We start from the raw sequence: 12,269 nt of genomic DNA on the forward strand, positions 1-12,269 counted from the left end.
GAAAAAATGCTCAACAACACTCATCATCAGGGAAATACAAATCAAAACCACAATGAGATACAACCTCACACCAGTCAGAATGGCTAAAATTAACTCAGGTAATGACAGATGTTGGCGAGGATGCAGAGAAAGAGGAACCCTTTTGCACTGCTGGTGGGAATGCAAACTGGTGCAGCCACTCTGCAAAACAATATGGAGGTTCCTCAAAAAATTAAAAATAGAACTACCTTACAACCCAGCAATTGCACTACTAGGTATTTATCCAAAGGGTACAAGTGTGCTGTTTTGAAGGGGCACATTCACCCCAATGTTTATAACGGCACTATTGACAATAGCCAACATATGGAAAGAGCTTAAATGTCTATCAGCTGATGAATGGATAAACAAGATGTGGTATATATACACAATGGAATAGTACTCAGCAATCAGAAAGAATGAAATCGTGCCATTGCAACAACATGAATGGAACTAGAGTGTATTATGCTAAGTGAAATAATTCAGTCAGAGAAAGACAAATATCATACGATTTCACTGACATGTGGAATTTAAGAAATAGAACAGATGAACATAGGGGAAGGGAAGGAAAAATAAGATAGAAACAGAGAGGTAGGCAAACCATAAGAGACTCTTAAATACAGAGAACAAACCGAGGGTTGCTGGAGGGGTGTTGGTGGGGGAATGGGCTAAATGGGTGAGAGACATTAATGAGGACACTTGTTAGGGTGAGCACTGGGTGTTATATGAATCACTAAATTATATTACTGAAATCATTATTACACTACATGTTAACTAACTTGGATTTAAATTTTAAAAAATAATATAATTAAATAAATTAAATAAACAAACAAACAAACAAATATCCGGGGGTGCCTGGGTGGCTCAGTCAAGCATCTGACTTCAGCTCAGGTCATGATCTCACCATTTGTGGGTTCAAACCCCACCTTGGGCTCTGTGCTTATAGCTCAGAGCCTGGAGCCTGTTTTGGATTCTGTGTCTCCCTCTCTCTGCCCCTCCCCTGCTCTGTCTCTGTCTCTCAAAAATAAATAAACATTAAAAGGAAATAAATAAATAAATAAATAAATAAATAAATAAATAAATAAAATATCTGGATGCCCCTGGCCACACCCCAGCCAAACTGATTCCAGCACCCTCTGGCTGGGACCCTAACATCTCTATATTTTTAAGTTCCCCAAATGATTCTAATACGCAGCCAAGGTTGAGAACCCACCACGTTAGTCCATTCATCAGAATATTTTGATGTTTCTTGTATAGAGATTGCCTGCATAAATTGATTCGCTCAGACATTCAGAAGCATCTTTGGTTTTTCTTTGATCTCTAGGGAAAGGATAACTGGTGTCATTGTCTCGTTTCTGTCTTTCTCTCTCACAGAGGCAAATGCCATCATGAGCCCTCCTAACACTCTGCCTTCCAGAAGAGCCCACTCTTTGACCACGGCTGGGTCCCCTAACTTGTCTGCCGGGACATCATCTCCCAACAGGCCAGTGTCTTCCCCTGTGCTGTCTTCTTCAAACAAGAGCCCGTCCAGGTGGGGCCTTAACATGATAAAACAGAAGGACCCTTCATATCATTCAAGTTATGTCAAAGGGCATCTTCCAGTGCTCTGTGGAAAGCCTCTCTCTAATTTTGAGTTAACGATTACATTGAAAACTGAAAAACCCACAATTTTTAAATACTTCCAATTTCCCTGATTTTGCACTCCTACCTTCTCATATTACTATAATTACTCCTAATTATTAGACAGACTAATCCTTCAAAGGTCATAGCACTAACAAAACCTGATCTATGACTTTCTAAAGTTGCTTTGTCGAATATGGTAGCCACTGGCCATGGTGGGGTGGGGGCTGGGGGGATAATAATAGCTATTTAAATTCAATTTTAAATATATTAAAATTAAATAAAATTTAAAATTCAGTTCCTCAGTCACACTATGCACATTAAAAGTGTTCCATAGCTACAAGTGGCTACAATACTGAACAGTGCAGATATAGAACACTTGTTTCATTGCCAAAACTTCTATTGGATAGCACTATTCTGAGGAATAAATTAAGTTTTAATAGAAGCTACTTTACCCTTTGCTGATAGGTGAAATATATTTTATACCATCTCATACATAAGATACATGTCTGTAGAAATGAATGTATTAGAGCAAATTGGGTATGCTAGGTGTAATTCTAAAGCTGGTATTATAGTAAATTACTTATAAAGTCCATGTAAATTACAGATTTGAAACATCTACCCTCTCAGAAGAAATAATATTAACATGAAAGCTTTCCAAAGGAATTAGAATGCCACACCATCTCCCTCGACCCCTCAAAAAGTTTAAGAAATTCAGAGGTTCAGACAGAACCAAGATAAAATAGGCACTCTTTACTTTATCAGAGGGATTGGAGGAGGAAATGGATCTGTGTAGACACTGGCTTTGGAAACATTATACACACACACTTTCTCTCTTTCTGACGCTCTCAAGGAAGTTTGCTACTGATAAGAACCCTACATGTAGTAAATCATCTTTTAAAGGGAAGCATTCTTTTACAATGTGAATAATGAACATAGTTTATGCCTTATACATTCAGATTTCTATACTCGGTGAAACTGGTCAAAGGTACATGGGAATTCTTTGTACCCTCTTGCAACTTTTCTGTCAGCCTAGGTTTGTAACAAAATTAAGAGCTACAAAGAATCAGAATTCTGTACCTGCTATTTCAGCCTGTACAGTATCCTGGGTAAATAAAAGAGCCAGAGAACTTAGATTGAGTGGCTTCTCCTTTATTTCAATCACTCAGGAGCAGGAAAGGGAAGGCCAGAGTAAGGGAGGAAAATCTTTCCAAAGAGGTAGAACTAATATGCTAGATGCAAGATCACAGAGCCCTCCCACAAGAAGACAGGAGTCAGTGCCACCGAGTAAACTACAACAGAAAGAAAAGAGAAGGCAAGGAAGAAAAATCACCCCGAATGCTGTTCAAGGAGAAGGCAAGGCTGAGCCTTAGAAAGGGAGACAGTGGACTGAGTTTCCTAAAGGTTCCTGCAGACAGTGGCAAATGATAAGCCACCTTATCCAACCTTTTTCATCTTCCTGAACCTCCACCCTCTTGTTTCCAACACCACGGGGGATCAACAACCCATGCCTACAAAGGACTGTAAATCCATCCTTTTGTAATTTTCGTCCATGTATAGAGGTGACCTTCAGATGTCAATGCAAAATAATTTTCCATGAACAAACACTGTTAGCAAGATTGAAGGTAAACTGGCTATTCGTTACAACCTTCTCTGTACTTATATATTTGAAACATTTCAAAAAGTCAAAACAATAAAATAAAAAAAAAACAAAAATGAAAAAAAGGAAGATCCTGTATATTTATTTGACTAAAAGCCAGCCAAAATATTTCTTAAATTATCTTGTCAGAGAACCAGTATAGAAAATAAAAATTGTGAAACAGCTAGAGTGAGGTTTTGACTGAGTGACTGGTATTTTTATATTGAATATACAGCCTTGGCAGGTGCAGATATATTCTAGGCAGAGTTGGCTTCTTTCCATTCTTAATATTTTTGTGACTCACATTTTCCATTAATATTAAAAGTCCTTCCTTGTTTTCATCTAATAACTGGTGAAGAAAGGAAAAAGAGAAGACATTGATACGGACTTTCTTCTCCAATGTGTTTCTATAATTTAGAATGTAGGAAAGAACATGCATAATTTCCCATAGGTTATAATTGAGTAATTTGGGGCACTTTCGGAAAAAAAAAATAATACTGATTTTTCTTCAGAAACATTGAATTTAAGTTTTCCCCCCCATTGACCTGTGATTCCAAAGAACTGTGTTAGTTAGTAGAGGAACATTACCCTTAGCCTCGTGGCCCTATTGAGTAGGCTGTGAACATGACACGGTTTCACTGAATGAGGTGTTTGCTCTGACACACTATAGATTAGTTTTGAGAGAAGTGAAAAGAGGGTTTGGAAAACAGCCTCAATCCTGAATAGCCTGCGGTCCATGTCTTTGCTCATGCGCCGTCAGAGGACGTCCCTGGGGCACAGTGGCCATGCCTGTTAAGGCCATGTCTTTGTTGCAGTGCTTGGAGCAGCAGCAGCTGGCACGGGCGGATCAAAGGCGGAATGAAAGGTTTCCAGAGCTTCATGGTTTCAGACAGTAACATGAGCTTTGTTGAATTCGTTGAGCTGTTCAAATCATTCAGGTACGGCATGCTGTCTTCCTGCCCTTCCTCAGCCCCCCATCTTTGTAACAATACTAAACGTGAGTGTTTTCCACTCCCCGCCCAGCGTGAGGAGCCGCAAGGACCTGAAGGACCTCTTCGACGTCTACGCCGTGCCCTGCAACCGAGCCGGCTCCGAGTCGGTGCCACTCTACACCAACCTAACAATTGACGAAAACACCAGCGATCTTCAGCCTGACCTAGGTTTGTGGAACGGTTTTATATTTCCCGTTGAGGCCTTTCTATCTAAAAACGAAGATGAGAGGTCCAGTCACACGAACCCTCGGCCCGTTCCACATGGCGTGCTGTTCCCTGCAGCATGATGAAACGCTTTGAGGATTGTTTCAAGGTGTCTGGGGGTGTAGGTGCTACCGGCATTTTCAGCAAGGAAATGCATCATGGTCTGAGTCTGTTTATGCATTCCAGGATATTTAATCAATAGAGTCTTCCAGTCATTCTGACAACAGAAAACCCTCTCCCACCTGTGTCCAACGTCCACTAGGTGTGTGGTGCACCACCCATATCCTCCCCGCCTGCAGGCCGACGGTGCTCAACCCCAGGGTGAGGGTGTCTGTCCGTTGACAAGAGGAGTCTTTAGTGACCCGAGAAGAGCACTCCTGCTGAACATCCAGGGCACTTGTCCTAGTGGGTAAACCAAGATGTCTGCCTCCTCTGTCCCACTCACCACTACCACTGTCACCAACCACATCAAAAACCCTATTCTGTCATCACCACTGATGCATTGTCAGCCTACTATTTTTCTCTTCTGTTCTTGCTGACAACTAGAAACACAAAAAAGCAGAAACAAGAGAAACTGCCCTCTTTCAGTTGCTTTCTTATTACTTAAAAACTTACATTGTCCTCAGCTAAGAAAATTCACCTTTTCTACTTTAGTCATAAAATGTGCATAACTATGGATTAGTCAAGTAGTTGTACCTGTTAAAAAAAATCTTTTAAAAAAATTTGTTTATGTTTATTTATTTTTGAGAGACAGAGACAGAGTGTGAGCAGGGGAGGGGCAGAGAGAGAGAGAGAGACACAGAATCCGAAGCAGGCTCCAGGCTCTGAGCTGTCAGCACAAAGCTCGATGCGGGGCTCAAACTCACAAGCCATGAGATAATGACCTCAGCCAAAGTCAGACGCTTAACCGACTAAGTCACGCAGGCGCCCAAAAATTAACAGACATTATTTTTTAGAGCAGTTTTAGGCTTACAGAAAAATGATTGTAAAGTACAAAGAGTTCCCGTATACAGTTCACCCTGGAGCAAAGCAAGGGTTAAGGATGCAGATCCCCCATGCAGTCAGAAATCCAAAGGGTTAACCTTTGTCTCCCCCAAACTTAACTACTAATAGCCTGCTCTTGACCAAAAGCCTTAATGATAGCAGTAACAGTTGATTAATCCATATTTTGTATGTGTATCATGTGTTATATTCTTATAATAAAGTAAGCTAGAGAAAAGACATTATTATTAAGAAAATTATAAGGAAGAGAAAATACATTTACAGTATTATACTGTGTTTATCGAAAAGCTCTGCATACACGTGGACCCACATAGTCAAACCCATGTTGTTTAAGGGTCAACCATACTCTCCCCTCCCCAACATACACTGTTTTTCCTATTATTAATATCTTGTATTAGTGTGGTATGTGACAGTTGAGCTGATATTGACAGGGTATTAACGAATGAAGTCCACAGTTGAGTGTTCACTGTGTGGTACATGCTATGGGCTTTGACAGAAGTATAAGCACATGGATCTACCATTACAGTATCATACACAATACTTCCAATGTCTTAAAAATCCCCTGTTCCCCACCTTTTCATTCTTCCCACCTTCCCTCTGAACCCCTTTTTACTGTCTCCATAGTTCTTTCTTTTCTAGAATGTCATATAGCTGTAATCATACAGTTTGTATGTAGTCTTTTCAGATTGGCTTCTTTCTCTTAGCAGTATGTATTTAAGGTTCCCCGATGTTTTTTCACAGCTCAATAGCTCATTTCTTTTTGTCACTGAATAATACTCCACTGTATGGGTATGCCACTGTTTATCCATTCACCTTTTGAGGGACATCTTGGTGCTTCAAAGTTTTAGCAATTATGAATGAAGCTACTGTAAATATCTGTGTGCATGTTTTTGTGTGGACATAAGTTTTCGACTCCTTTGGGGAAAAGCCTGGGAACGCAGTTGCTAAATCGTATGGGTAAGCCTGTGTTTAGGAACTGCCAGCTTCTCTTCCAAAGTGGCAAGAATTAAATAAAATAACTGGCCATAAATGTGGTACCAGTGTGGAACATTGCTGGTCAAAAGGTAAAATGGCACAGCCACTTTGGAAAAGAGTTTGGCAGTTTCTTACAAAACTTAACATACTCTTAGCATACAATCAGTTTCATTGATCAGTTTCAATTCCACATCAGTTGAAAACTTATTTTCACCCTGAAACCTGCACACAAATGCTTACAATTACATTCCTGAAGTACAAAACAACTGTAATTTTAAGGGTACACCTTCATTGTCTCTAAAAGCAAAACTGCAGTTATCCTCAAAAACTAAAGTTCAAATTCAGCCTGAAGTCCCCAACTGAATGTACATTTAGTTCTCATCTAAAACCCTGAGCTCATGGGCTTTCAAGATCATTGACCTCATTCTCTCTTAGTTTCTTTTATTTATTCATTGATTCATTTGTTGTTCCTTCAACTATGTGAAGCCAGGGGTAGGCATGGAGTTTGATGGCCTGTTTAGACAGATCAGTGAAGAGTTTCTGCAGCTTACCAATTCCACAACGCCATTATCTCCGAAATGAACTTTGTGAAAGATTCTGGCTAACTTGTCCATGTTCTGTGGGTGGTTCTGTTTCAGACTTATTGACCAGAAACGTCTCGGATTTGGGGTTGTTCATTAAGAGTAAACAGCAGCTGTCAGACAACCAGAGGCAGATATCTGATGCCATTGCTGCTGCAAGTATCGTGACAAACGGCACTGGGGTCGAGAGCACATCCTTGGGCGTGTTTGGGGTTGGCATCCTCCAGCTCAATGACTTCCTAGTGAACTGCCAAGGAGAACACTGCACTTATGATGAAATCCTCAGCATCATCCAGGTTTGTACCCATTTCATATGCACATCTGGGTAGAGCCTCTGACTATTCTAATTATTTTCTGCTAAACATACTGTGTCTATACTTATTTCCAAAGCCTTCTAGTCTGGGACAGAAACAGAGGGGCTTGATTTAATACCATATATATATATACTATATAGTATATATACAGTATATATACTATATAGTATATATATACTATATATACTATATAGTATATATATAGTATATATACTATATAGTATATATACTATATTGTATAGTATATATACTATAATAGTATATATATAGTATATATATATACACATATATATACATATATATATGTATATATATGTATATATATGTGTCCTTATTTAACGTATAGGTATCATAGATCTCAAGCCTTCTCTTAGTGACTCTTATAAGGAATCAGTACATGATACCTTCTTGTTGTTCTGGCATGTAATAAAATTAGTAGACTAGGTTTTCAACTTCTTTGATCATTTCATGAATATTTATTAGCTCCTACTATGGCTCTGTTCCTGGACCTGGGAATATAGTAGTAAATAAGCCCACATTCTGGCCTTCACCTAGTGGATGAGGCAGACAATAAACAAATACAGAGAGAATGTACTTTTAGGTATTCATGGGTTCTGAAAAAATCAAGCAGAGTAAGGGGATGCAGTGATGCAGAAGGCTGAGAGGAGTAAGCACAGGCCACCCTGAGGAGGTGAGAGTGGAGCTGAGTCCTGAATCAATAAACCATGTGAAGGTCTGCAAAAAGAACATTCCAGACCAGCAGGAACAAGCTCAAAGACTGAGACAGGAGCGAGACAACAAAAAGGCTGATGTAGTGGGAGCCACATAAGCCAGAGGCACAATGGTAGACGTGATTCCAGATGGGTAGGCAGGGGCTGAATCATCTAGGCATTTTAGGCCATGGTGAGGAGTTTGACTTTAGTCCGTGTGACATAGGAAGCTGTTGGAAATTTTTGAGCAGGGGACTAACATAATTTGATTTATGTTCTCAAGAGGTCACTCTGGCCCCATTGGAAAATGAACTGTGTTGGGGATGGAGTGGAAGCAGAGAGACCAGGTGGGAAGTTGTTACAGTAACCCGGCAAGATATGATGATGGCTTCCACTAGAGGTTGGTAGGACATGGAGTGACACATTCATGATGGCTGCGTCACATGCTGCAGGATCAAGTCTAGGTTTTCAGCCTCCCTGTCAACCGATGGGGAATCAGTGGATTCAGTGTCCAGCAGTTGATCACCGGAAATGCTAGCGACATTAAGATGATGATCACATGGTTGGGTGCTCATTACGCTGTTGTTGAGTACGAGCACTGTACGAAGTGTTCTCTGGGAATCATCTCATTTCACCTCTCACCAGCCCTGCTGGAAGCTGCTATTATTATCCCCATTTTCACCTGGATATGCCGATAACCATTTGTTATCATATGAACTGTATTCTTTTCCCTCACTCTCCCTTTTTCTTTTAAATAAATATGCTTTGTATAATAAACGCACGTATAATAAATGTTTTCTTTGGGACTAAAAAACTACCTCTTACCATTACATAACTATATTAGTTCAAATATTTGGCTTAGATGTTTCCTGATGAAAACAGAACATCTTAAAAAAATGACGTGGTGGGTTTTTTCCCCTTAGTTTCCTTTACCTAAATAACACTCTTTTTGTGTCCCTTGCAGAAGTTCGAGCCTAGCGTTAGTATGTGTCATCAGGGCCTACTGTCATTTGAAGGATTTGCAAGGTAACCTTTAAAGTATCTGTTGCCCATCATTTAAGAATACATATTTTTCCCACGCAGTTCTAAGAAAATTTGTTTCCTCTAGGTTTCTGATGGATAAAGATAATTTCGCCTCCAAAAATGATGAGTCACAGGAAAACATTAAAGAACTACAGCTGCCCCTCTCCTACTATTACATTGAATCTTCACACAATACCTACCTCACAGGCCACCAGCTCAAAGGAGAGTCCTCAGTAGAACTCTACAGCCAGGTACAGAATTCCACATGACATGGGATTTCCATTATTGCTATAATTGCTATAAGTCACAAAAAATCTGACTTCTGACTCCTTTGAAGAACTTACAAACTATTATGTGTGAAATGTGAGGAAACATGATGTGTGGGAAAACTGCCTATACACGCTGTCGTTTTGTCTATTTCTTTTTGTTTTCTTTCTCCCTCCTATCTATACTTAACCTTTTTCCTAGGCACTAAAAAAAAAAAAAAAGTATTTGTTTGAGACTCATAGCTTTTAAATCCTAGTTAGTCTGACCTACTCCTACTATAATTAGATTTTCCCATGGGAAAATTATCTGATCGTTTCACTAAATGCTAAATAAATCAATACAATGTAGTAGGAAAGTATAATAGAAAATGCAGCTCTCTATGAAGTTATTCCCAAAATATTGTTTATTTTCATTTGCAATTTGTTAGATAATCAATCCATCCCTATGGTAACAAACTTAAGGAACAAAAATCTGCAAAGACTATGGGCACTGTCCCTACACACTTAAATTCATGGGAATGTTCTTGGAAACTCAGAAGGGTCTCTGGACTAGAAAAAGCACATCCGTTTGACCTAAACACCAACTCTCAATGATCTGCATGTCAGTTGTCTCTGTTATATTTTCTGCAACTTCCTCATCTATGCTGCCTGTTTTCTGACCTCCTATAAGAAGAGTTCATCAGGAAGAAGCTAACCTAGGCTCAGGGAATAGAAGTGTGTGGTTGGGGGTGAGGTGGGGGGAGGATGTTTAAGTGTGAAAATTGTCATTGTTCACACAAACCCAGCAGAGCTGAGCTTCCTTCGTTCTCCTGATCAGTCCAGCTATTCCTCAAACATGGGTCAAATTCTGTCCCAAAGCTTATCTACTAAGGAATATGTATTTTAAACTCTAAAAATCTAAAGTACTTTAAACGTTTATTTTTGAGAGTGTGTGCACATGCGCAAGCAGGGGAGGGGCAGAGAGAGATAGGGACAGAGGATCCGAAGCGGGCTCTGTGCTGACAGCAGAGAACCTCATGTGGGGCTCGAACTCGCAAACCATGAGATCATGACCTGAGCCAAAGTCAGACACTTAACCAACTGAGCCACCCTGGCACGCCTGAGTACTTTTATTTTGAAATGAAGATGTGTCCCTAGAGTAGTGATTTTCAAAGTAGGTGCTCTGTCCAGGGACCTCAGCTGGGGACGCTGAGATAAGGAAGCAGCAAAGTAGGAAGGCTACACCTCCTACCCCCACTGCAGCTGAAGTCCTGTTCTTTTTATGTGCTTTACATATGACCCTCCATTTACACAGAGAATTCCAAGGTTAAAAGGAGTTTGAAATCTATTGTTCCAGTTCTAGGGGAAAGAAATGAAGTGTGTGTGTGTGTGTGTGTGTGTGTGTGTGTGTGTGTCTCCCAGGAAAATGAATGAGCAGGGGCCAGTGTCCTAACTTTAATTCCTACTTCACTTCCCTATTGACCTCAAAGAGATTTTTTCTAACTCCTTAACATTACACCCCAAGTAGAGATTGTCACAGCCTTTGAATGAGGCATGAAAGCCCCTCAACTAGACTCAGAGAGGTGGTTAAACCTAGTGTGAAGATTCCTCATCCTTTATTTATCAGCACTCTGCTCTCCCTCAGCCCTCCTAGTTATCTCCTCACCTTACTCCCCGGGACAGATCGGAAGTGAGAAAAAGCCCTGTTCTTACCTGGAATTTCAAGCCCTGGTTTTCTTCTTCTAGCCGTATGTGGTCTTTTTTTTTTTTTAATATGAACTTTATTGTCAAATTGGTTTCCATACAACACTCAGTGCTCATCCCAACAGGTGCCCTCCTCAATACCATCACCCACCCACCCCTCCCTCCCACTCCCCATCAACCCTCAGTTTATTCTCAGTTTTTAAAAGTCTTTTATGCTTTGGCTCTCTCCCTCTCTAACCTCTCTCTTTTCTTTTCTTCCCCTCCCCCATGGACTTCTGTTAAGTTTCTCAGGATCCACATAAGAGTGAAAACATATGGTATCTGTCTTTCTCTGTATGACTTATTTCACTTAGCATAACACTCTCCAGTTCCATCCACGTTGCTACAAAAAGCCATGTTTCATTCTTTCTCATTGCCACGTAGTATTCCATTGTGTATATAAACCACAATTTCTTTATCCATTCATCAGTTGATGGACATTTAGGCTAGGAATTTGCTCAAGGGATCCAGGAGTGCTGATGCATAGGGGCACTTGTACCCCAATGTTTATAGCAGCACTTTCAACAATAGCCGTATGTGGTCTTAATGTCAGGCAGACTTAGATAAATACCGTTAGTCTCTGCCTGCTAAAAACCATCTCATCTGCTGCCAGTCAGTGAGCGTTCTTCCCAGTGTGGCTCACCACAGACATGAAGCAGCCTCATGCTCCTGCTGGCACATGACACAGCCATCTTCAGCCCAAAGCACCACGCCTCTTGATGCTTTAGGTGTTGGGAGAAGCTGACAGCCTTGAGAGTTTTTAGGCTGCAGAATCGGTTCCACCTGGGAGATAGGTCACCTGGGAAGATTGGGTGCTGCATGCTGTGCAATGGAAGAATCTAGCAAAGACGTCATAAAAAATATAAATATATGAGGGATCCCCCAATCTGAGTTTTCTTGCAGCAACTCTAGTGGCCACTCTCTACAGTATTGGATTGTTACCACATGGAAATAGTTACATGGAGTTTTAAACCAGTGAGTTGGCCCATTCATAGATACATCCGCCTCTTGGTGTACTTTGCCCTTCCAATACATGGACATCTTTTAAGATAGTTCACAACAGAGTCTACGGAGGAAGAGGCTGCTCCAAGCAAATATTACAGAGCTGCAACCTGAGCACGTGTCACGAGATCTGCTTCCAGCTCTACATCTGGGATGGCAAATAGGTGTCATCTCCTCTAATTCATCGGGGTGTTTCCTGAAGCA

At 40.6% G+C, this 12,269-nt stretch overlaps 1 protein-coding gene across 10 annotated transcripts in view; it reads left to right on the plus strand.

Moving 5' to 3' along the window:
• Window positions 1–12,269, plus strand: part of PLCE1 (phospholipase C epsilon 1) — a 319,271-nt gene that overhangs the window by 249,380 nt on the left and 57,622 nt on the right. For 9 of the 10 annotated variants that reach the window (XR_008292338.1, XM_053207694.1, XM_053207698.1 and 6 more), the window contains 6 exons: window positions 1,390–1,546; window positions 4,090–4,212; window positions 4,298–4,434; window positions 7,086–7,324; window positions 9,017–9,078; window positions 9,161–9,326. Coding sequence is in view for 9 of the 10 variants with exons in the window: in XM_053207694.1 (XP_053063669.1) it covers window positions 1,390–1,546; window positions 4,090–4,212; window positions 4,298–4,434; window positions 7,086–7,324; window positions 9,017–9,078; window positions 9,161–9,326 (884 nt within the window). In the remaining variant the exon portion in view is untranslated. The remainder of the gene's footprint in view (window positions 1–1,389; window positions 1,547–4,089; window positions 4,213–4,297; window positions 4,435–7,085; window positions 7,325–9,016; window positions 9,079–9,160; window positions 9,327–12,269) is intronic. The other variant, XM_053207699.1, reaches the window with a different exon arrangement.

This window comes from Acinonyx jubatus, chromosome D2 (genome assembly GCF_027475565.1).
Source record: "Acinonyx jubatus isolate Ajub_Pintada_27869175 chromosome D2, VMU_Ajub_asm_v1.0, whole genome shotgun sequence".
In the NCBI taxonomy this organism is placed as follows: Eukaryota; Metazoa; Chordata; class Mammalia; order Carnivora; family Felidae; genus Acinonyx; species Acinonyx jubatus.